This window comes from Pteropus medius, unplaced genomic scaffold (assembly GCF_902729225.1).
Source record: "Pteropus medius unplaced genomic scaffold, Ma_sr-lr_union100, whole genome shotgun sequence".
In the NCBI taxonomy this organism is placed as follows: domain Eukaryota; kingdom Metazoa; phylum Chordata; class Mammalia; order Chiroptera; family Pteropodidae; genus Pteropus; species Pteropus medius.
Genome location: NW_024340696.1, coordinates 1,516,841 through 1,543,780, shown reverse-complemented (window position 1 = coordinate 1,543,780; position 26,940 = coordinate 1,516,841). Strand labels below are relative to the sequence as shown.

The following is a 26,940-nucleotide window of genomic DNA, read 5'->3' as shown; positions in this document are numbered from 1 at the left end:
GTATGCGAGCATGTAATCTGATAAAAACCATCATAAATATTTTCATTTTTAAGGTGAACGACTCATTTGTTCTATAAAAGGCAGAATGAATGTATACCTAAGAATATAAAAAAGGGTGTTTATCTATATTCTTAAGAAGCTTAGACAAATGCCAAAAATGATGCTGAAACACAAAGAGAACACTACGCAATTACATAAAAGACATTAAAAATAACTAGAACTCACAAAACACATTAGTTCTAAATTTTATGGCTTTAAACCATTTGATTTTGAACAGCTATAAAATTTCCATGAAAATAATAGATTTTATTGTTCATTTACTTCAAGGTTAGGCAGGCTGACAGGAGAGATGAATAGTCAGTTGCTAACTACTAAATCTTCCTACTTCATCCTAAAAGCAAAGGGGATTTGACCTAAAGTGTCAGTCAATATCATATAACAATAAAAATGCTCAGAAAATTGTTATGTATGTGTTACTAATATTCACTGGAAAATTATCCTTTAAGCAGTATAGACAATCAAGACTTAAGACATTTACATTTAAATATCATATCATGTTAAATTTCCAAAATCATAAAATAATGTATGTTAGTGTACAACCTTAAACTAAAAATGCTATCAAATTTCTTCTTTGGTGGGTGTATGTGAGTGTGTTGTGAGGTAGAGTGCAAAGAAAAGATGTTTTTCCATTAAAGGTTCTAACAAACTTGAGAAGGCCATCTAAAAACACTATCAGTCTATAGCACACATACTATTAAAATTAAATGCAAAAAGAGTGTTCTTAGCATCTTGTTACTTTTTAAAATCCAATTTTCTCTAATATTTTAATCGGGCCACAAATTTAGAATTTCATTAAGAAAGAAATCGTTATATATATACTGAAAATGGGCTTAACTGTTCAGAGTAATCATCCATCTTATTTTTTAGCTATGCATTCAAGTTTCAAGCATAAGAGAAAAAGATATTTCATATATTTGAAAGTTTGTACTTAGCAATACAAAATTGGATACTTCATTCTTTATCTAAAAAAGCCATACCTCTTCCTCTGTCTCTCCTAGGCATTCTTTTTATTTTTAGTATTTTCACTAATTCTTCTGACTATATAAAGGAGAAACAAAGTTCCAACTAGGCACTCATACTTTTTAATACCTTTGTTATGAATTATTCCCAAGTAACCATTGGATAAGCTACTCAACAGTAGCCTTAGAAACTAGTCTTGCATAATAACTAGCTCCAGACAGTTGGTAAGGAAGAGTGTAAGGAGCTGGCACCACCTCAAAGAGCAAAATAGTTGGAGTAAACATGGGTGGATAGTTAGGACGGGCAAATAATAAAAACATACTAAAAGCACTAGGCAACATAATCTTATTTCAGGCTCACGTTGGAATAAGCATTCTGGGAAATTTCTAAAAAAATGTAGATGCTTAACCAAACAACTATAAGCTTCCTCTGAAAGCACAAAGAAAAAAACTTTTTGCGATATGTGACTTATTTTATCATGGAAATCTGTGAGTCCTATCTCTGAGGAAGGGCACATTTTGGTCATACACATGTTCTTTCCCTCTCTTTCCCAACAACTGAGAGACTACTGGCCAAGAATGAAAATTTTCAAATCTGTTTCAAATGTAACATGCAACTTCGTTTCTTTCACACCTGGACTATCTCATTCATAACATTTCTCTGTTCCTTTAATAGTTTGTACATGCCACCAAGAAGGTTTTTTGGGTCAGAAAAGAGTAAAGAAGGATACTTCAAAAGTATAACATTATAGTAATTTATCTTCTTCTTCACCCATAAAATAAGGAATATTAATATTCACTTCAAATGGTTATTATGAGGACTAAATGAAATAATGATTTTAAAGTGATTAGCACATTGCCTGACAGTCAAGGGTTCAATAACTGTTAGGTATTATCGTCATGAGAAGACAATTTATATTGACTAATTATTTGACAGAATAACCTCAGAAAAGTTAACAATGAATGTTAAGTACTCAAATTTGTATCTTCAAAACCTGGCATGCAAACAATAAATATGATTCAAAACTATACATTCCTCTCAGGTGAGTTATAGAACTGTTATTCAGCATTAATCAGACATGTACAAGTTCATTCCAACCTCCTCCCACCTTCCTCCCAAACCTCAGGCCAGCCTCATTTCAAGAGTTTCATTTGAAATCATTCAGGCAAGTTGGGAATAAAACTGTAAATCTAAAAGGTTCTTTATAGATATAACAGCTTATTTGTGGTTCATTTTTTTTTTTTTATGGAACTCTGTACAGGGACAAATGCAGCAAGTATCTATTTGATACGTCATTATTCGATACAAAAATTTTGATTACAATCTTTGGATTAAACAAACTTTCCTTTTTTGGGGGGGTTTCTTTCTATTTCTACTCAAATATACAGAATTTAAGGATAAATACAATTTTTTTTTTTTTTTACAAAAGAACTTATTGTACTCTATCCCAAATAATAGTAAATAGAAAATGATTCTACATATGTATTATAAAACTTTCTACAGCATAAAACTACTGTAGTTAAAACTACTTTCCAAGACTCTTTGATAACTAGGGTACAACATGACCTAGATTCAGCGAAGCAGATGTGCTACCTGAAGATTTGTAATGAAGAAATGAACAGTATGAGCTGGGTGGGGGGATAGGAACAGGATGATAGTCAAGGGGTTGTCAGTGGTGACAATCACTTTCTGAGTAGGTCAATGGCATTAGGGTTTACAGGGCCTTCAGAGGTAGAGGCAGCTTTTTCCTTAAAGCAGAGGCAGCTTTGTAGCAGGTCAGTTCTAAGGTGTGGTTCTAGGAGTTGTTTTTAGAAATTCAAAACATAGCCTCTTCCTTTAGCTCTCCCAATGTGTCTGGAAATTATCTTATTATCTTTAGTAAACCCTTTCAGCTTAAACAAGCTGATTTGGATTCTGTTGTCTGAAACTAAGAACCCTGACCAATACTCAAAAAATAAAGACCATTTCAATGAAACTCAATAAACTCATCTGTCTATATAAATTTTAAAAATATACACAACTAAAAGCAGTTTTTGAGCTCTTCATTACAGTTTTATATTTGCAAAGGTCACTGAAAGTAGACCTGAAATAATAGTATTTAACAAAAATGATATGACAACTAACTTCTGTATTAAAAACTCCTTTATATATTGGTCAATTGTCATTAATCAAGAGGTCTTTTTTAATCCTTACGGATTACTAATATCAAAACACAAAGTCTAGGAGTTAAAGCCTTTAGCCTTTAATTTCAACTGACCAAGCCACTTCTGTTACTGAAAAGCTGAATTAGAAAATCCAGGGAAAATGAATGGAAAGAATGAAATTTTGCTTTTCATCAATTAAATAAATATAGTGGGTGTTCCAAAATTATAAATCTGGGATCTAGATATCAAACTTTTAAAAACTGTAAAACCAACTTCGACAAAAAGAATTCCTCAAAACATCAAAGCACACTGTTAAACTCATTTGAATATAAAATAACTATTAAATCAAAATGAAATGATACAGTTTTTAAAGTCATAAAATCTTTTGTCAATCTAAACAAAATATTTAAAACAATCAGGTTGAAGAGTTAAAGTTAACACAATTATAATCTCTTTCACAGTTTCTGACAATACAGTTTTCAATAACTTCCGAAGACAAAATTAGTATTTTTAAAACCATATAATTTTTAAAGTAATATAAATATTTATATCAATACCACCTACATAAATTCACACTTTAAGTAAACACCCACATTTTAACAAATCCAGAATCTCCTAGTAAATAGTAAAGGCAAATATTATCTGGCATTAATATACATTTAGAAATTATCTGAGATTGAAAAAATTAATATATTTTAATAACCTAACATTTCTGGCTATACTGTAGGTGCTTTCACATATATTATCTCGCTAATATCTGTAACCAGTCTTCAAGATAGAAAGAATTATTACCATTTTTCTTAAAGCAGTTGATTAGTTTGTGGTACAGATTACCTTGGTAACTTGAACAAAGTAACAAACTAGTGAGTGGCAGAACCAAATGTGAATCTGGATCCAATTTTTCTTAAGTCCATACTTTTTGTATTACATCAGGTTGATTTTTAAAGGAAAGGTAAATCATCAGTTTCCTTATTATTTTTCACACATAAATATGAAATACTATACCTAATAACATCTTATTTCTAACTCAATTAAGAGGAGTTATTGGGAATAGCACAACATGAACGTAAAGTTGAATGCTCTCAATTAATTATGATAGGTAATAATGAAGAATCAATAAAGAAAACTCATTATGTAAACATGGTTTTCTAATATGTTCTCTTCGGAACTAAACTTTTTTGAAGTCTACTGACCTATTAAAATAGATCTGTTCAGGAGACGTCAAAGGCAATAGTCTTTTTCATTTATCACAAGCTTGGTAATTAATTCATTAGCCTGCCAATCATCTGCACTGCTAGTGAAATTTATGAAAGTATAATGAAATAGCTTACCGTGCACAAGGATGTCTTTGTAATTTTCAGGGTAAAATCTGAAGAAAACTCCAAATCTGAGACAGATGCTGTGTGGCAATCTATATGCTACCCATTTAAAAAGAATAAAGGTAAGAATTTAGTAAAAATAGTAAAAACAAACCAAATACAGATAAACATTTCTTTTCTATGCAAAAAATTTGCTGCAAACCAATGTCTTGCAAACTTTAATCATTCTCACCCCATTCTGGGGATTGTTTCTAAATTTAAGGGCTACGAAGTGCTATCATTTAGTTAGACTTTGACTAGTTAGAAATGACAATACAGCACTAAGTCAAAGTCTAAGTCTTTTACTTAGACTTCTTGTAAGAACAGTATATATCAAATTATGGCTCTGATGTGCTACAGTTTTTCTAAGACACACTAAAGTACTTTCAAATAAAAAAATGTTTTCCTGTATTCCAACTAAAAGCATTTTGTATACCAAAAAATGTATAGTGGTATACATTTGCTATAAATTACATGTGATAACAGTCAATATTTTTACAGGAAATGCCAACTTGAAAACATACTAATGAAAAGGACAAAGTGTTTTAGAACTCATTTTGTAACTGCATTTGAATATGTTTGTTAGATACAGCAAACACAATTCCAACCAAAGGGCAAAACTACAAAGATTCAACTAAAAAAATGGCCAAATATTCTTATATTCCCAACCTGCCCTGGTTCAAATCTTTCTCCATTTCACTAAGGAAAGCAGATATAATCAGCTACAGCAGTGTGACCGAACAGAGTACGCTGTAAAGACTGTCAACACTTGACTTGCCATGAGTTGATTATGACACAGTGAACACAATTCATGACTACATGCCTGAGGCATTACTCTATTTTAAACAGTTTGAGAAATTTTAAAGGAAGTTTAAAATTTGGGGAACTGGGGAACACAGAACAAATATATCATTTTTTGAAAAAGAGTCAGGAAAAGAGTATGCATACTTTTTAAACATCTTAATTTTTCAGTCCTAAAATTTCTATTTCAACTATTTATTCACAGCAGTTTTTGGTATTTATGCAAAGAGATCACTAGAGAAATTAGGCCTCCCCTCCCCCACCACAACTCTCCTCTTTCTGCTCAGCCTTAAGGATGAGTTGGCTATAACTACCACCCCAAGCCAAAGAATCCAAATAAATCCCTTACTATCAGTACCAGAGCACTGAACAGTCCTATAATCACTAACCAGGCTGGCTGTATTATTTTTTCTTAAGAGCTGAATGCAATTTTAATCAGCTTGCTCTTATTGAGATACTTTATATACTTATTCTATGCTAATTTTAAAGACTTTATCCATTTAAGAAAATTAATAAACATTTAGTGAATATCTACTTTGTACAGAGAACAATTACTGACACTATGAAAGTAACAGTGTGAGTAAAAAGAGGAGACAATGTTTTGAATCTAACACTAAACAAGCTGTATTTATTTACCTAACTGAACCAAATTAAGTTTTTAAGAAAAGCAATATCACTTTTCACTGTAAAGTTATTATTAAACATGCAAATCTGACATAGCAAAATTCACAACAAAACTAGATTATAGTGAAGAATAAGATATTAAAACAAAAGAAATTAACTGAAAAATGTAAACACAGCAGGGCTTTAATTTCATGGACTTCATGGACACATTCAGTGTCACTACTTAATCTGAAAGGCTGGAAGAAATTCAAATGAGAAGAGCTAAATTGTGTGGAATGTATGATATGAATGAATAATTTGACTACCAATGAGAAGCTAAAGTAAGGCCAGGAGGTAGTGATAAAGCAGAAATGACAATATAGCACTAAGTCAAAGTAAAAGATTCAATCCCTAAGTATAAGAAACTTCAATACATAAAGAGAAGTGATTTCAATGGGATGATATAGTCAACTGGTAAATGTTATGACTTCAAGTTAATTTAGACTGATTAAAATGGGAAGAGTAATTACTGTTTTGAAAGCCCACATGTAAAATCAACATATTAATTTCAAATACTGAACTCATAAATGAAAAAAATGGCAATATTGTTTTAAAGCAAATAAAATTGGTAAAACACATACCTTAATACTATCAGAGTCTGAAATAAGAGTCTTCGGATCTAAAACTTCCACAATAGCTTCTGGAATAACTGCCTTCTTCATGCAGGACATGTTAAAGCCATAGACATTATCCCAAAAAGCAATTCTATCAGCATGTTTATTCGCATCACTTACTGCCACAAGGCTGATTGTGCAAATATCAGGGTAGACTGTAAGAAATAAAATACTTGACAATTTAGCATTATCTCCCTTTATGACAAAATACAATTTTTTTAAAGGCTAAATATAAAATATCAACTCCATCAATATGGATTACTAGCAACTGATTACTAGCAGTGGGGGATTAACAAAGGTATAAATCAAAGAAAATAACCAAGTTCCATCTTGTAACCTCTTTATAAAAAATATTTCCATTATTGTGGTGGTAAGTTTGAAATAAAGATTTCACTGATGAGATCCTATTAAAATAATTAAAAAAAAATAAAACAAATAATCCTGAAATGAACATATTTATTAATATTAAACTTATAATATGCTGGCTTTAAAAAGGTAATAGATCTTTTCTTTATATATTCTTCTGAAACATGCAGGAAGAGACAAATCATTTAAAAAGATATGTGACATATAAAAACAATCATGTCAAAGTAACAAAAAATAATACTACAAAAACCAAAGACAACTGGTATCCAAAGACCCAGAAATGATATATTTACTTGGTTTAATCCTGTTACACAGCAAAATTCCCCAATGATGAAGGAAAAACTTATATAATTCAGATTAGAGGTCACTAAAACTCAAATTGGCATCACCACCCTTCCTCACTTCCTCCAAAATCACTGTCTCCAGAAAGGCTTTCTCTTGGCCTGGATTTAGGCTTCTTTTCCCTATTGAGAATAACAATTCATATAGCTACTCAGAGGTTAACAGTAAGGCGCCTTAAAAAAATAAAACAATAAAGTAAAAAAAAAAAAAATCACGTGATGGAATTTTATAGTTGTGCAGAAGACCAATTCATATAACCCTCTCTTATCTATTATAAAAAGGAAATATTTTTGAGAATCAGGTATGTGCCAGGTAAGTTATTCTAATTTATAGACTATGGACATGTCTCTACTGTCAAGAAACTTAGACAGTTTTGACAAATAGATGGGCAATTATTTGTGAGGAGAAATGTAAGACACTGAGGGAGCTCACAGCAAAAAGAGTAATATAGATTTGGCTACAGCAAGAGAACAGGGGTATTATGTAAGATAAGAATTGGAGGCCAAGTAAGTTAGGAATGGGGAGACAAAGAGAATTCTAGGCAGAGCAAGCAGCATGTATATAGGGTCACAATTAATATATGCTCCAATTTGAGAGAAACAGTGAGATATAGGGTATAAAGGTAAGTAGGGACCAAAGAAAACATGGCTGAGTAAACCACATAGTAAATTAGACTTTATTCTAAAAATAATAATAAGCAATGAAAAATTTTATAGAGGGTAGCAACTTCATCAGATTTTGTTTTTAGAAAAGTCATCTGGAGTGTAATGTGGAGAATGAATGAAAGCGTGTTAGACTAAAACAAAGACAAAATAAGAGATAGTTGTAATCAACCAGGTGACCTGAAGTAGAATGATGGCTGTGGGAATGGAAAGGAGGAGATATACTCCTTTCAATTATGTCAAGGTAACAAAAAATTGTTACTCAAGGGCTACCTAGGAGGTAGAACACATAGGACTGTAAGATTGGCTGGCTGTGGAGGTGTGGAAGAGGGATGAGTCTAGGATGACATTTTTTAGCTTTAGCAGTTGGGCAAATTATGGTACTAGCCATTATAATAGGGAGTAAATAAGGGCAGATTCAAGAGGAATATGAGAGTTTAATGCTTATGAGAGAAATGGGTAAAAAATATCCAATAAGCAGTTGAATATATAGGCCTGACTCAAAAGAGATGATCTTGGTTCAAGACACATATTTGGGACCATGAACAAATAAATGTAAGTTATGGGAGCTCATGAGGTCACCTAGGGAGAGTACAAGGTGAGTACCAGAATTTATGGGATGTGCAGAAAAAAAGGTTGAGAAGAAATGGCTGAAAAGTTGGGGCCACAGAAGTAAGAAGAAAACCCAGACAGTAAGTATTGAGAGAGGTGAGGGAAGAGACTGATTCAGAAAGAAACCCTCTTCTAATAACACGTACACATCTTTGTAACTAAATTTTTAAAATAATATTTATCACCTCCACTGATAACTTCAAATATCAACATTTACCATGAATTAAAAAATAGAAACCATTTTCCAGTATTAACAAACTTAAAGCAAGTATATATGTACCAATGAAATGCACAAAAGAAATAATTGCATGATTATTGACCAGCCTTCAGACTTAAGCAGTAGAGAAACCTCTTTTTCCCCAAACTTTTGTTTCTATTCACAGCCTTGAGAATTTTACTATTCAATGACAGCAGCACTAAATTATCTTCCAAATAAAGCCCATGATAAGATCTGCTGGTATCAAAGCACTTGCTTCTTCCAAATCTGACATGTGAGATACCCAAAAAAATACTTGGTGCTATGCCACTGATAAGAAGTTTCTCAAGTCCTCCCTAAGAGGGCATGCAAGGCAGATGTGACAGCGCCACAGGGCTAGCGTAGACTGTCGTGTAAACTTAGACACCTCAACTCTCCTCGTCCTCCACAAACACGGTAAACCTCTTGACTGTGCTTAAATTCCTGATCAACAGAAATTCTTCAAAGTAACTGATTTGTTATTGAAAATGCTGACCCAGCAAGAATATCAGCTACAGAAAAAGCATTTTTAGTTTCTTGAACCAGATCATTAAGATGAGAAACAATGAAGAAGAAACAGAATTCTGAAGCAACTTAAGATATTTGGCAATTTCTTTATGTATCTTCTGTTGGAATTGATATGATAATCACAGAAACTTTCCTATATTATGCCCTGTAATTTCATCATTAAAGAGGAACATAATAAGGGTATAGATCAGGCGTTGGCGAACATTTTCTGCAATTATTTTAGGTTTTGTGGGCCATACGGTGTTTGTTGAAACTACTCATCTCTGCAGCTAGTGTGAAAGTAGCCACACATAATATACACATAAATGAACCTGGCTATGTGCCAATAAAACTTACCTACAAACATAGGCAGCAGGCCAGATTTAGATACCCCTGATATTGAGGAGAGAGAAATGGATGAGGAAGGTATTATCAGGGACATCATACCATACTACTTCAGAGAGTGCCATTCACACTGCAGTCCACAGGAATCAAATATCCTCTGGAGTTGAGCAGTGCAAAGACATTCAAGTTACTTAACAGTTCACAGAGTTCTTTTTTAGAATATTATTAAAAATCTTAGTGAAAATTTGAAAATATCAGTCTCTTTATCAGAGGCTGGCAAACTGGCCCATGAGTCAAATTCGGCCCACTGTCTGTTTTTGTAAATAAAGTTTAATTAGAACACTGGCACACTCATTTATTTACCTATCATCTATGGCTGTGCTGTGTTACTGTGGCAAAGCTGAGTAGTTGGGGCAGAGACTGTGTAGACTACAAAGCTGAAAATATTTACTACCTGCCCTTTGGTAGAAGTTTGCTGACCTCTGGTTCTATACCTATCAAGCAATAGATGTACTAACAATACTACTAAGAATTAAGGGCAAAGCTTTTCATAAGGAATAACTAAAACTTATTAAAACTATTTTTTAACAGTTTTGAAAATATGTTGGTAATAAGAACAAAAACTAGAGAGGAATATGATTTTACTTTTTCCAGTGCTGAGGTATATTTTTAAAGCCAATTACATTTCACAAAGACATAGAAAATCATAGCTTCTGTACTTGTTAGACTTAGAAATGAAATTATTTATCTTTCAGTTAGTAAGATCTCTGAATATTCATAAAGAACTTGTAATCAGTGTTATACATCAATTTGGTTCTATATCCACCTCCTCACAGCTGGCTAAAATTTTGGGCCACCTGCCAGAATCCTGACTAACCCTTTACCCTCACATTCTGACACATTTGTCATTTGATTTTTTGTCAGATAAAGGCATAATTGAATAATTATTTCTTCTTGTAGATGAAATTAACAAAGCACTGATTGGACAAAAGCATCCTCTTAACAGACCATTTATAAATTCATGGCTTTGACATCTGTGTCCTTCTCGATTCACTGCCCAGAATTCATTTGTCACTAGAACAGCTCACATGGTGAATAGATAAAGATGGGAAATCCTTTATCCCTTAAAAATGCCTCACAAACTTTTGGACACTAAAGGATAAGAATGAGATGCATAAAGAAACAATTCCCAGTAACATTAGCATCATTGTTTGTGTATAAATAACCAAAGAATAAAAAGGTTTCGAACAAAAGGAAATAATAAGTCAAAATAAATGTTCTTCTCACAATATATGTGAACAATACGAAGATTTTAGTGAAATGGTCAATGATGAAATGATTGATAGGCACAAAAGAAAAATGCACTACTAAGTCTCTAAATCAACAAATATTTTGGGAGTTGAATAAGCTTAAAAACTAATTTCCAATTTACATAATAAAGGTATCTTTAAAAAATTAATACTTACTTGGAAATTGGAAACATTTTCCCATCATTAACTTATAGTAGCAACTAGGCCCACCGAAGCTTAATTAGGCTAAAATATAGCTGCAATATGTACTGAAAAATCATGTACAGAAAAAAAGTAAAAAATGATACTACTGCAATAACATCGAACAAAGCCAAAATAATAAATGTGAAAGAAAGCAGATTTTAAGCAGAGGAAGTAGAGAGAGAATTATGGAAACACTAAAGTAAACCTCTAAGCATGATGAACCAGTGTTGCTGGCTGATTACACTGAGATAAACTAGTAAAAATTAAGTGCTATATGCTATGATGCTTGAATTCATTTCAAAACTTTTATAAGGTATAATCATATTTACCAGCTGTAAGGAGGGAAATTAACATTTAATGAGTAGCTACTTTACATCAAGCATCTCATTTAGACTTTGATTAGACTGACTGATTCTATAAAGCTGGATTATATTCCTCATTTTACAGATAAGAAAACTGAAGTTCATAAAGTAACTTCCCCAAATTACTGGTGTTAGTCAGCTAAGTAAATAACTAGTCATCTGACAATGTAGGGATTCAGCTTAAGGTCTAACTGCAAAATCTATATACTTTCTATTACGTATGAGGCCACATTTTATGCTTTGCAATGGAAGAGAAAGAAGAACCCCATTTTTCTAAGGTAAATGGGTAATTGATGGAAGAAAAAGAAGGACAAAAGGATTGAAAAAAATTGGAGATTAATAAAATCTGTGAAGTGAAGAAAATGGAAACCTTTAGCCTTTATTCCTTCTGGGTAAAAAAATGAGATAACGGTAAAAAGAAACACTAAAAAGGAAAGCAAGCAGAAATTAGGGAGGAGTGAGTAAACTGTACTGCTCAGTTTTCCACACAGATGGAAATAGCAAGGAAATGTGGAATTTATAACAGAGGCAATCTTATTAGCATAGATCAGGCTTCCAAAGAAAATACCAATTGTAAAATCTTTGAAAGATACAGATGTATTAGTGAATAGTTTTTATCTGCCACTCTATTTTTCTGCTCCCCTCCCCCTTTCTGAACTGTTTGTGAAATTCCCTACATTGTGAGGCAGGGGCTGCTTCCATAGCATTCAGGCTGAAAATGACAGAAACTTGCTTTCCCTCCCTCCATTGCAGGTTAGGTATGTGCCCATGATGCATGCTCCACTAATCATATGCACTCAAAGCTCTGCTAATCTTTCAGAGGAAGCAATACCTACCTCAGATCAGCAATGCAATGTGTCAGCTAGTGCCCAGCATTAGAAGTGGTATCATCTAAACCAGTCCTATAAGGTAGTTCTGAGCATTGTTCCTGGCTACATAATCTTCCAGGCTAGTTTTATAGTTCTCACAGAAACTTTGTAAACTACTCTATCCTTTTAATAAATCCCTTCTCTATTGAATAGCCAAGGGAGATTCTGTTTCTTCCAACAAGAACCCTGACTGATGCAGAAGGAAATATATGTTGTAAATAAATTCTTTAAAAAGGACTCTTCTGCTAGTTTTTGGTTTAAAAGGCTCTCTGATGTAGGGACTGAACATATTTTTAATAAAAAAAAAAAATGATTGCAATGGTCTGTCAAAATTAGGAAATGGTGAGTTAGGAAATAGCTTAGTAATTCTGTGTTGTGTTGAACATATTCTTAACTTTATAATCTTGACAATTATAACTCCAAAAAGATGTATATTCTGAAGGACCCCATTAGAAATTTGAGTTTAGTTCTGACCACTGTGTGGGAAACCTTTAATTTTGCTTGTAATGAGAAGTAATGAAAATATTCTTTTCTAGTAAGGTGGAAGATGTTTCCATTAATGGGCCCCTAAATTTTCTATGCAACAAATATGATTTCACACAAAACTATTGCCAGTTTTAAGGACATTTCAAAGAAATGACAGGAGTACATTTCTATGTGTCCCATCTCTGATTACACGATTAAAGTGGAATCTGCTAGACTTCTACACTGAAATTTACTCTTTTCTCTTTTGTAACTAAAAGACAGTTTGTGGGGAGGTTCTTTGAAATTAAGGAAATATCCCATTCTTAATCTAACTTTCCGATTATTCATTTATTAATATCTCAATGGACTTATTGTTTCCTATTTTATTCAAAGAGTTATAGACCAAAAAAAAAAACAAAAAACAATTAAAGGTAGAAAGTATGAAATGATAGATATAAATTGTCTCTATTTGCAAATGACATGATGTTCACATAAAAAAGCCTAAGGAATTTATAAAACTACTAGAACAAGTAAACTTAGCAAAGTCATAGGATACTAGGTTAACAAACAAAAATCAATTGTATTTTTATACTAGCAGCAGATAACTGAAAAATAAAATTTAAAAATTTTTACTTATAAGAATGATAAAAAATTTAAATACTTAAGAACAAATTTAACAAAAGATGTGCAAGATCCCTACGTTGAAAATTACAAAACAGTGCCATGAAAAATTAAAGAAGACTTTAAAAAATGAAAAGATATGTTGTGTTCATAGGTTGGAAGACTCAATATTAAGATGCTGATTATTCTCAAATTGATTTATTCATTTAAGCCAATCCTATCATAATTTTAGCAGTCTTTTAAAAATTGACAGATTCTAAATTAAAAGATTCTAAAATAAAATCCTAAAATTTACTTTAAAAAAACAAATATATACACAAACACACTAATGACCAAACTGTCAAAGCAATTTTTAAAAAGAACAAAGATGAAGGACTTTCTTTACCTAATATCAATACTCAGACAAGCAATTAATGGGATAGGATAGTTATTTCAACAAAGGTGCTGGAAAATACTAACATCTATTCTTACCTCACATAATTCACAAAAATTAACTTGAAATGAATCATAGATATAAATGTAAAAGCTGAAACTTTACAAAAAAAATACAGGATAAATTTTCTATTGGGTTTGTGGCCTATTTATTTGTAGGATCTATTTATATGTTAAGGAGATTAGCTTTTTGTTGGTAATAGGAAGTGAATATTTTTTTCGATCTGTAGTTTCCTTTGTGACTTTGCATACGGCATATTCTGCCATTTATGTTTATTTAGACGTAATCAAATTTATCAATTCTTTCTTCTAAGTCATCTGAATTTTCGTTTGTATTTAGAAAGCTCTTTTCCCCCAAGTTTATAAAGGAATATACTTATGTTTCCTTCAAGTATTTTAACTTTTTTTTAATTTAACTTTTGACTCATTTAACATTTACAGTGTACAATTTACTGTGTGAAATGAAACACTACTTTTGTTTTTTTTACATAGAGGGCTACCCTACTGTCTCAAAACAATTTTACAGTAAATTATTTCCTTTATTATAAGAGATGCCATATATTGTTGGGTATATACTAGGATTTTCTATTCTGTTAAACTCATCTGCCTATTTAAGAACCAATAGTATATTAATTTAATTATTGAGGTTTAAAATGTGTTTTAATCCTTGGTAGCATGATTCTTCTGGTTCTCCTACACCTACTCTGTTATCCTTCTATCTTGGAGTTTTCCTCACTATTCCTATTAAAAATTTTTTTATTCCTAATTAAAAAAAAAAACTTGATTGGGATTACAATACAATTTTAGAAAATTTATCCTATAAAAATTTTCAAACACATACAAAAATAGGGATGAGCATAATTAACTTTCATGTACTTATCACTTATCTTCAACAACTGTCAATGTTTTTGGATTACACTTTATTTTAAACTAATTTTGGGAGATATCTTTATGGCATTGGTTCTCTCTTCAAGAACATGGTATGTCTTTTCATTTATTTAAAACTTTTTTGTGCATCCTTCATAGTAAAGTTGTCCACATGTAAGCCTTGTCTATTTCTAATTGTTATTTTGTATCTCTATAATATACTAAATTCTTTTATTATTTATAACAATTTTTCAGTTGATTCACTTGAAGTTCCATATGATTAATTTTAAAATATTTTGTGCTAATTCCCTCTTATTTGGTATCAATATCATGAGTGTTTTCATTTTTAATTTTTTCTTTGGTTTTGCTTGAATATCTTTTTCATCCTTTTAACTTTACTAAATCATTTTATTTTAGATGTGCCTCTATAAAGTGCACAAAATTGAGCTTTCTTTTTGAAATCCAATCTAAAATTCTCGTTCTCTGAATAAGTGAGTTTAGCCCATTTACATTTATTGATATGAGAAATATTTTTGTTTAAAACTCTACCATTTTATGTTATCTTTTCTGTATCTGTAGTTTTTGTTTTCTTTTTTATTTTTTAAGTAGCTCACTATATGGTCTTTTTTGCCTTTTTCCTTAGTATTAGTCCTTACAATTAGGAATTTTTGTTCTAGTAGTTAAATTTATAATTATAACCTCATAGAATATATTTAGTTCTCTATTTTTAATATTCTTTACTAATCTCCTGAGTAATGATAAAACTAGTATATTTCCTTATTCTTCCCCTTCTCTTCCCTCTTTTTAATCACCCAATTATTGTTTTAAATTAAAAAAAAAAAACAGATGCTCTGATAATATTAACAACAAATACAGAAGTGGGCATAGTTAGTACACAACTTTAATATATTTTTCAGAAAAGTGAGAAATCAAATGATGTCATAATGCATTTGATCTGAAAGAATGGGAAATGCCACTTCACTTTTTTTAAAGTGACTTTTGATGAGGTATAATTTACGTACAGTAAAACTCACTCTTTTTGCCCTCTTTGGTGTATGATTCTATGTAATCTGATAAATACATAGATAAGTCATGTAATCACAATCAACATATACATAGGATGTATCACCACAAGTCTCACCACTCAATTTTAATCAATATAATTTTAACATTACCTTTATAGTGTGAAATGTGCTTATAAATCTATTACTTGATTTGTCAGCTTTCAATGATATTCCATAAATTCCTGCTATTAAAGATAAAGCAACTGAAGTATATATATCTCCTCCCATTCGCCTTCTGCATTCCCTTTCCAAGTTTTCAGAAATATTTGCCATTGTCAGGGTATAAAACATTTGCATTCTATGTTGTCATCCTAAAACATCTATTTGTTTTTGTCTTAATTCTAGCTGTAAAAACACATATTGATTATGACTAATATTTTCTTAGATTTTTTTCTTTATCTCTTGGTCAGTTGAATGTAAAACACTACAATTCCTAACACACAATTAGCATTAGTAAATCTTAGCCAAAATTAGTATAATTAGTCTTTAGTAAACTCAATTTCATTAATTTTATAAAATTATTTTTATTAGTAATAGCAGCAGTAAATGAGTACTACTAAAGTACTGTGGAATTGCTTGGTGATAACAAAGAATGAATATTGTGTTTTATAAAGGTTTTACTCCATACATACATAATGATATATAAACTGAACCCTAATTCATGTAAAAGTAATTTGTGCTCCCTTCATGCTTATATAGGTCTTCTATATTCAACCTCTCTCATAATTCAATCATAGGTCTTCTATATTCAACCTCTCTCATAATTCAATCATTTTTCTATCTTTACACTAATTGCTTAGTAAATCTTTCCTTCATTAAAAAATAAAACGTTTCTTTTCAATAGAAGAATGAGTATCTAGATGATTGGAGATATGCAGCAAGGCATACTCATGTACATAAAACAGTCTCAACCACTTCACGTTACTCATTTGTGACCTTTCCTTCTTTTCTTTCGATTCTGTTAACAAATAACACTCAACAGCACTGCTTAGGCAGTTAAATGCTGACCTCTCTTCAGTATACGTCCAGATTATCTTACTGTTGATATTAGCTATATAATAATTTGAAAAGAGCTAGAATTATCTGCCTCCACCTTACCCTCTGACGATGGGAAATAACTCTGCCACTATTTCAACTAAAAACTCATTATTTGCATGCTTTAAGTTCTTAATGAATTTCATCAAGAATTCAATTTAAATGTATTAAGTTGCTGTCACTCCTTCAGTAAGATCAATGAATACCACTCAGAGAGGTATGGAAACGATTTTCTGAATCTTCCCTAGAACAACTTCAAGGCAAAAATCAGATTCAATAAAATTACTAGTGTGGGGAAACAAGGGATAGTGAAAAACGAAGATCCAGCAGATCTACGTTTAAAAAAAAAACAACACTTGGCCACTTAATATGTGTCAACCAGGATACCTTTGTTTCTAAAATCTCAAAGGGCTGCTGTGAGGATTACATGTAATAACATAAGAAAAGGCAGAGTATACTGACAGCTTGTATAGAAAATCAACAAATGGTAGATAATATTAATTTTTAGTCATTAAGTATAGTATTCATCTTTTAAAAAGCTACTGCAATTATTGTAAGATATAGCCAATAGCTGTAGGGTAAAATATACCTAAAAATTTTAGCCAGGTTCATGTCAGGAATACGGAACATATATTAAAATGGTTGCAGGAAATATAGTGATAGAATTTTGAAAAAGAAAGGCAATCCATTTAAATGCTATTATAAAAAGAACTATTATACTGGAGAATTTCATTTAAATGTTATTATAAAAAGAATTCTATTATACTGGAGAATTTTCTCTGTGCTTTATGTTTTAGCCTTACTGATATCTATTGTACCATAACTACCAAAGTAATTTCATAGACACGGATGGGCAGAAGGTTTCAGTATGGTCCAGTGCTTCATTTCACTAGTTCAAAATGTCTCCTCCTTTCCATCCATTTTTATATAAGTTTTATCAACTGCACTTTGGCCATAGCATTAGTTGATTCTGAAGCTCTGAGAAAGTGAAGGCGTAGGGAGAGGTGAATGAAGGGAGACTGATGCTCTTCAATTCAGTTTTAATGATCCAATTCAATAAACATAAATGATTCTCTATCTATGCTCCAGAAGCTGTAGAGCCCATAGAGTCAAAGATGAGCAAAATATAATCCTTGCACTGAAAGAGAACATTTGTTTGTATACAACTGTTCAAGGCAGAAGGCTGTAAAACCACAATTACACTTTGAATATGCAGAGTTAATAAGATTAAAAGTTCATCAGGGCCATGAAAAGATAGCCTTCCAAATTTATTGGGACACATTTAAAAATACTGATTGAGTACATTATGCTTTAAAAACTTAGGAGAAACCAGTCACTATTTAAATGTTCTAATTAAATCACACAGAAGCCAGGTTTATATATTTAGTGAAGATACGGAAAATTTGCCACTAAAGTGAATAATCTCCAAACTAGCATGAAATATATTCTCTGCGGGGTGGGAGGGGGGGAACACCTAAATATCTTAAGGATTGAAAACCAAAAACTTTCTGTTCGATTTTGATTTGAATATTAAAGAGCTTCCAATCTAGTCTTTTGTATTTTTATAAAAAGTGTTCTTGAAAATAGCCTTAACTTTGAGTCCTGCATATATCAATAATGTTCTACTATCAACAGTATGCTAAAGAAATGTCTTAAAGCTTTATCTAATGGAAACATCTTTCATCTATACTGGGAACTTTCTCACTCATACATAGTTTATTTGAAATCCAAAGGTTAATTTGGTTCTGCCAAACTAAAATTAGATTATTAAAACTAGCATTTTATACTTACCTGATCCTCCTTTAGCCAAGTATTTGTTCTTCGCATATAGGACAGAATCTAACATAGACTCAAAAAGAAGAAAATAGCCCTACATAAAACAGAAAAAAAAAAAAAGATTTTAGAAATGTGCAATATCCTCATATGCAGATTGATTTAAAAATCTGGCTATTCTTTTAATATAAATTTTTTTTGTCTCTGCCATAAAGTATTCTGCAGAGTTTGAAATTATTTTTTGCAGTAAATACGCCACATAATTATTAGAAAATCAGGCCTGGGTATAAAGTGAATACAGAAAGTTTATTACAGTAGAATGTACTGAACCTTCTTTATCTCCGCTTCTACTCTTTATTTATTTTATTCATTTATTTTTATTAAGTTTATTGGGGTAACATTGGTTAATACAATTATATAATTTTCAAGTATACATTATCATTTCACATCTGTATGTTCTATTGTGTGTTTATCACCCAAAGTCCTTCAGCTAGCTTCTACTTTTTAGACTACTGTTCCTTCCTCATGAAAAGAAAAATTCTATATGGAAATTGTTAACAAACCCTCTGAATCTCTGGAATATTGCAAAATTAATACAAAGCAGTGGTTTTCGACTAGATTTTCACCCTTTAGGACATCTGGCAATGTCTGGAGACATTCTGATTGCCACAACTAGGGGTAGAGGGGATGCTACTGACATCTAGTAGGTAGAGCCAAGGATGCTAATAAACATCCTACAATGCAGAGAACAGTCCCCACAGCAAAGAACTGTCTGGCCTCAAATGTCTATATGGCTACATCTGAGATATCCTAGTCTAGAACACCATTTCCCAAAGTGTTTCTTGACCAGTGCCTTTTTCTTTAGATTAAAAAAGAGAAAAGGAAAAAGTAAAAGAAAGAGAAAAAGAAAAAGAAAAAGAAAAGAAAGAGAGGCAGTCATCTTTAATCAGAGGTTTGAGAAGGACCAGATGCTATATCCTCCTGTTAAAGATTTATGATGCACATTAATACATTAATAATTCTGAGTGTTATGATAAAAACAGAACTGTTGAACATATTTTGAATATTACCCACTCTTTGACTGGAGACCCCTTTCTTTCCTATATGACATCCAACAACACCTTGCACAACTAACATTTAAAATACAGTTCATGAAACATTGCCCCAGTGCACTCCAGATTTTAGAGAACAGTAATGAATCTGCTACCAAGAAAGGATAATCATAACACAAATGAAAGCATAATTTGCCACTACTAGTGTCATACAGTACATTCTAATAGTATGCTAGTTTATTTAAGAAATGATGAAGTAATCATAAATGAGATTAATGCCAGTTTCAGTCAGGCTTTCTCTTTCTGGGGCCCATCTACCCAAGAGCCCTGAGCAGCAAGGAAAGTTAAGGGCTCAGGGCAGTGATTAACATATAATATATCTTATTATAGCTTAAGGTGAACCAGTATGAATTTTAGCCTAATGTTAGCATTCTAAATCAAAACTGTTCTCATTTGTTTTGTGCACAAATAACTATTTGACAGCATAAATACAATAGTCTTTAACCAAGATGAAACAAAAATTTTTTTAAGGTTTTTCTAGAGTAAGAAAAAACTTGCAAACTTGAATGGATAATCTTCACAAGAGATAAACAGCAAATTTAAATTACAGAAAATACAGCTCTCATGCTTGAATCGCTTATAAAGGAACCTAATTAAATTGCCGCTAGCAACTCTACTTTGGCATTTACCCCCAACACACTAATTCATTGATAAGAAAATAATTGCTACAAAAGAAAGATTTAGCAACAAAGATCTTTTATTAATGTGTTTACATTAGGAAAATTAGGATTTGGTAGAAACTCTTTTTTTCTGGATAGAGTACTTCAGTAATGTCTAACTCTTATAAGTCAGTTCTCCATTAATATTATCTGTGTATTCAAAGCACAAGAGACTTTCGAAATTCAACGAAGAAATTTTTACCAACCTGACATAATTCATGCAGATCTATGCACACAAATGCTAATAAATAAGCATTCATCCGTTGATTAAAGTAAATTATAATTTATGCCAAGGAATTATTAAAAGAGGAGGCATCTATTTACCCTATGGGAAAAAGATCAGCTGGTAAAACATGTTAATAGGTTGAAGGAAAAAAAATGATCCCTATTTGCAAGACTGCTGTATGTTAAAACATTAAAATAAAATAAATCGACATTTTGGTACAAATTAAGTATTCGTTATAGTCCAATAATTTATGGAAGAGTGTAAAAAAATATTTGTTACTGATTTGGCATTTTGTCAAAAGTGTTTCTAGTATTACTCTTTCCAAGTAGCTAAATTTTATTTTGCTTCCATATGCTCAAACTTCACCTTACTTTAATGTACTACAAAAAAAACCATAAAAAAGTCTTTTTGATCAATAACTGAAAGTAGCTCCTAGCAACATGTTCTTTTGTTGCATTTAAGATAAAGTTATTATTAGCCATTCATCAGAGGTTAAATTACACCATATTTTAATTTGGTATTATAGTCAATACCAATAGTATAGTATGAGAGGGTAGACTCCTGGATTTAAATTCCAGAGGAGTCAGGAGTCCCTTTTTCTACGTGACCTTGGATAAGTTAATGTCATTGTGCCTCAGTTTCTTCATCTTTAAAGTGACAATACAATAATATTTTATTTCATACAGTTGTAAGGATTAAATATGTTAATACATGTAAACCTTTTCGAACAATAAATCGTGTTAGTTTAGCTGAAAAAAATGAAGAGCTATTTAAAATATATATTTGTAAAGGCTAATCAGAATTTTAAAATTATGTTTAATAAATGAGAAAATAAAAGCTTACCAGACTGTCCAGAATCATATAACATTTATTTAGTGCACGGTCATATATTATAATCCATGAGTAAGAACTAAAATTCTTGTTTTTTTTTTTTTCTAAGAGACTATCAGAATACATTTTCTTGTGTCCCTTCATTTTCATGTGCATACCAAAATAAATAAACATGTATATTCACATATATATATATCCATTCAAAATTTCTTTAAAATTAAGAAATAGAAATTAAAAACCCAATTGAAATTTGATCAAACTGAACAAATTAGTGCCAATTCCAATATTAAGATTCTTCTTAAAAAGATAATCTGAGAGATTTTCCCACCTGGGGAAAATCATTTCCCCCCCCTCGCCCCCCGGGCCAAAAAACATCAATTTTACTTAATACTCTGAACTTTGGAATTTATACTTAAGATTTTCCCATATGTCTGCTTCCACTTGAAAAGATAAACACCAATAAGTATTTTTCCACATACTCCATAATGATTACCTTAGCTGAGATGAGAATCTTGAGAGGTAGGACAACATTAGAGATAGTTTCTAAGATTCTAACTATTAAAACAACATAATTTTCAAATTAGAGAAATCAGCACTAGAGAGGTTAAGTGACTTATTTCAGGTCATACAGCTGGAAAAATAATACTAGACAATATTTATTAGCTTCCTTTACAAAACAGTAGCCTTAAGATTCAATTCCCACTGCTGTTAAACTCAATAGTAAGCATGCAAACAAAAGAAGATAATCATCCTTGGCAACAAAAATACCCTTTCATAAATGCCATGTCTTTGCTTCTCACTTTTTAGTGAGCCAACATAATTAGGTCAGAGAATTTCTGAAAGCAAATGATCAAATGCTTTTGATGATACATATAACGGATTTTGAACAGTGCATGGCATAGAGTTAACACAAAGACGATATCACATGACTCTTTAATTTGGCAGAAGTCATTATATGGGGGTCTGCTACTGTGGGGTAGAACTAGGCTAAAATGGATAAAAGCAGAAGGCCACAGCAAGTCTTTCTTCTTTTGTTTTTTCCCATGTTTTATTTCCTTTTTTGCTCTTCATTGGTGTATAATTAAAAATAAAACTCTCCTCTATAACTATTTCTGGTAATATCTTTTTCATCTCAGTAGCAAGATATTGCTTGCGTAAATATAGAATGAGGCTTCTATTCTGTCAAAATAATTTCTAAACCTTAAGTCAAAGAATAAATGAACTAGCAAATCAATAGAAAAGCATTCTTTCAAAACAAGAATAGATTATACATTTCTTGATCTTTCCTAAATATGTTACATTTTTTTAAGACTCAATGAACACTGACAATTTTATTGGTCATTTCACTTATTATCCAGATAGCTGTGCAACTACTACCTCCTCAAAAAGGATTTTCATTATGTCTCTATATAAAGTATCTTCAAGCACTATCTCTTTACCCTGCTTTCAATTTCATCATAGCACTTAGGAATTAAAATATTATTTATTTTTGTGTTTAGTTTACCTACTTACTAAAATGAAAACTCCAAGAGGAGCAAAGACTTTGTCTATTTGTTTTAAACTATATTCCTGAGGGCCAGAAATGTGCCTGGTAGATAGCAGGAACTCAATAAGCAACTTTTGAATGAATAAAAGAATTAGAGGTATTAATATTGTATATGCATATCATTATGTTTGTTAAAATGAAACAATGCCTGCTTTTTGTTATTTCTCTGGTGCAAATTAAAATAAGCTACTTTAAAATGCTGTTTTGCTTCAAAATTAATGTTTCAAAAATTAAAATTTTCAAATAATAGTGGTGATAATTGTTAAAGGTTCATTGTATTGTGTCTTGATATAGATTATTTAATTCTTCTCTAAAGCATATTTCATTGTTATTTCCATTTAACTGGTAAGTCTTAAATTATTAAATAACTTAAAAAATAATAGTACTTAAAAAACAACTCATAATCACAGAATCAGCTGAATGAGTCGTATTTTGAACCTTGGTCTATCTAACAAGAGAAGTCAAGAGCTGAATCACTATTCTATATTACTTCTTAAATTGATTTATGTGATTGAAAATAAGATTTAGTATTTGTATATCATACTATATTTGTAATTAAGTACTCAAATGCCCAAAAATAAAAAAATTTCCCATTGAAGATATTAAATAAGATTAGAATTTACAATAGGTATATTTCAGAGTGATAGCTTAGTTGGCAACTAGCTCTTACCCATGATCTCCTATGAAAAGTACCCATTTAGAAAATCAATGGTTATATAAGAATATATATAAAATGAATGTGTGACATCTGTAAGATAAATTAATATGCATAGCTAAAAATATTAGCAGATTAAAAGATTCATATATGTATTGCTAATGGTTATCGTCCTTTCTCTCAACTTTCCACTTTGCTGAACTTCATTTTACTATAGGCTCCCTCCGTGATAGGATAGCCTTTAATTTCCTGGGAATTGTCCTTGGTTCTGAACCAAGTCATTTATTACTGATATCAGAAGGCTTTGCTCCAAATGCCCAGCTCATCTGTAGTATAATTCAGACTGTAATTTCACAGGCTGCTGCCTCACCTGTAGGGGTGCCATCTGGAAGAGAATTATACTCAGCATTTTCTCCCATGATGCTCATGGGGCACTCTTCTTTCCAAACTGACATTTACTTTTTAAAATTAAACTTTGCATTTACACTTCAAAAATTAATTACTAAAAAAGGAACCCTCTGATTAAATCTGGAACTAGAATATTAACATTCATTTAAATGAAAACCTTATTTCCAAAATGCCTCTTCCTATCTTCTTGAAATAAATGGTAAAAGAGACTTGTGCTACCTTCAGAATAAAGTGTGTCTACTGTTGATTTTGTTTTAGTTCAAATAACTGAATTACTCATACACTCTCAGGTAGAATTAACTATTTAAAAAAGCGAGACAAGGGAGAGGCTCAAATAAAATGAAAAGTTAATCTGTACGAAATCCAATGACAGTCAATAATTGGAATTTATTTAAAGATAAAAATAAGTGATTTATTTCAACAAATAAATGAGCCTACAAAATCTAATCCCTAATATTTCTGAAGCATAATAAATATTTGATGAAATTTTTTCCAATACTTTACTCTCAATTCCACAAGATTTACTGTAGATAGAATTTAATCTAATGTAATTGGGACTACTAGTTATTTGTTACTAGTCATTTGTTAACTGAAAACAATATATTTTAACTAAAAACACAAATGTAGATTTGTTTATCAATACTCTTTGAGGATGAATCCATTGATTGGAACCTTCACCATCTTCCTTGCATAAATCACATCCATAATGGATTGTCAATAATTTCCAGTTTGGGTTATTTTAAAATAGAAAAAGAATCTAAGGGCATTTGCCAAGTGGAAGGTCCGTGAATTCTATAATTCCCACCTTCCCGGGAGCTCCTAGTCTTTCACAATTCATTTTACTGACTATTCAACAACTGTTGTTTTTACAATCTTGTTCAAAATTTGTTAATATTAATTGATTTTACATAAATAAGCAGGCAAACACATACAATATGCTCTTGGTAAAAACATAAACCAACTGAGAGAAGAACAGGAGCAGCACACTGAAGGTAACTTATTAGTTTTAAGTATTCAGGTAGTCATAGTAATCTAGCAGGTGTTACACAAAAAGAATGCAGAACATAAACTTGGTGAATTAAATGCAAGTTGGTTAAGGAAACTTCAATTGCGTGTCCATGTGACAAAATATATTGTCATGATGTCAATTTTTAGGAAAACCTTCCTTGGTGCCCAAGACTAGGTCAGGTGGCCTTTATAATATCTAAGTTGGAGATTGATTTATTATCGATGCACAGAAATGAGACCTCTACAACAATACTGACATTAGGGGCTAGATAATACTTTATGGTGGGGGCTGTTCTGTCCATTGTAAGATGGTTAGCAGCATCCCGGGCTTCTATCTTCTAGATAGAAGCCAGCACCACTTTCCTTCCTCCTGTTCTCATCTCTCTCCCTCCCTCCCTCCCACACTATAACCTAAAATGTTTCCTGACAGTTCCCAAATAACCCCAGGAAGAAAAACTGGGCACTCTCCTTCCACTGCTTTAGAGATATCCAAAAAGTAATCACATAAGCATTTTTTCCTAATCTACAGTATTTTCTTCTAAAAATGTACCAAAGTTAACATTTTGCAGGATTTATCTGATCTCATCTGATCACAGATTTCACAGGATGTAAAGTAATCTCTACTTATTTCACTGTTAAATTTATAATATTGAATATTCAATATTTAGATATTGAACACCTGAGCTGAAAAGATTTTTCAGTGATTTCTCAATCTATTACTTGGACTCCATTTTAAAATGTGCTAATGACTTTATCACAAATATGATAATGAAGTTATCTGAGTTTTAAAAATAACTACATAAAAAGGCTTATTAAAAGGAAAATTTATATGACTGGTTATACAATGTGCAATCATTTGAATAAAAGGAAACAGAACACACATACATATCTGTTTATAAATGCTTAGTACATGTCTGGAATAGTACAGAACTAAAAAAATGATAAAGTAGACTAAAAGACTAAAAATACTATCAGGGAAAAAGAACAATACTTCATAATGATAAAAAGGCCAAACTTTATCAAGAATACATAATAATCCTAATGTGTATACACCTAAAAACCACATAAAAATATCTGAAGCAATAACTGACAGAATTGAAAAGGGAAACAAACAATTCCTAAACCTTTGGTAGAAATGCATTAATATTCTTTTAGTACTTAATAAAATGTTAAATAAAGATTCAAAAGACTAAATGATACTATCAACCAACTTGACCCAACTGACAATTATATAATGCTCCATTCTAAAAGAATGTGGAACATTCAACAAGACAGACCATATGCTGAGCCATAAAATAGGTCCGAACAAATTTAATGAAATGATAACATACATATGATAACAATATGGCCCCTGATATCAACTAAAGTCAAAATAGAAATCAACAACAGAAAGATATCTAAAAAATTTCTGAACACTTTGAAAATAAATAGCATGCTTCTAAGTAATTTGTGGATCAAAGCAGAAATCACTAGGGTAATACTTTGAATTGAATTAAAAAATTTTGGGATACAGCTATAGCAGTTATAAAGGGAAATTTATGTTTAAAAGTAGTGGAAAAAGCAAGGTATAGAACAATATGTAGAATATGCTTACCCTACCCTAATATAAAGGTGGGGTTTGTAATCTATGTTGTTCACTGCTTTATCCTGCCTCAAACAGTGCCCGGCACATAACAGGCACATAATAGCCATTTAACGATATTTGTTAAAGAGTGTACCAAGGAGTAAAATATACACACATGTTTACAACATTAAAATATTTTGGGAAGGATATATTAGAAACTGGTAACAGATTTTGAAACTGGTAAAATATTTTGGGAAGGATACATTAGAAACTGGTAACAG

The 26,940-nt window shown here is 31.3% G+C and overlaps 1 protein-coding gene across 1 annotated transcript in view; it reads right to left on the bottom strand.

Annotated features, from left to right (window-relative positions):
• PRMT3 (protein arginine methyltransferase 3) overlaps positions 1-26,940 on the bottom strand; it is a 102,995-nt gene that overhangs the window by 33,873 nt on the left and 42,182 nt on the right. The window contains exons 11-13 of the mRNA XM_039865583.1: positions 18,669-18,747; positions 6,568-6,755; positions 4,496-4,582 (exon numbers count right to left, since the gene is read on the bottom strand). Coding sequence (XP_039721517.1) covers positions 4,496-4,582; positions 6,568-6,755; positions 18,669-18,747 — 354 coding nt within the window. The remainder of the gene's footprint in view (positions 1-4,495; positions 4,583-6,567; positions 6,756-18,668; positions 18,748-26,940) is intronic.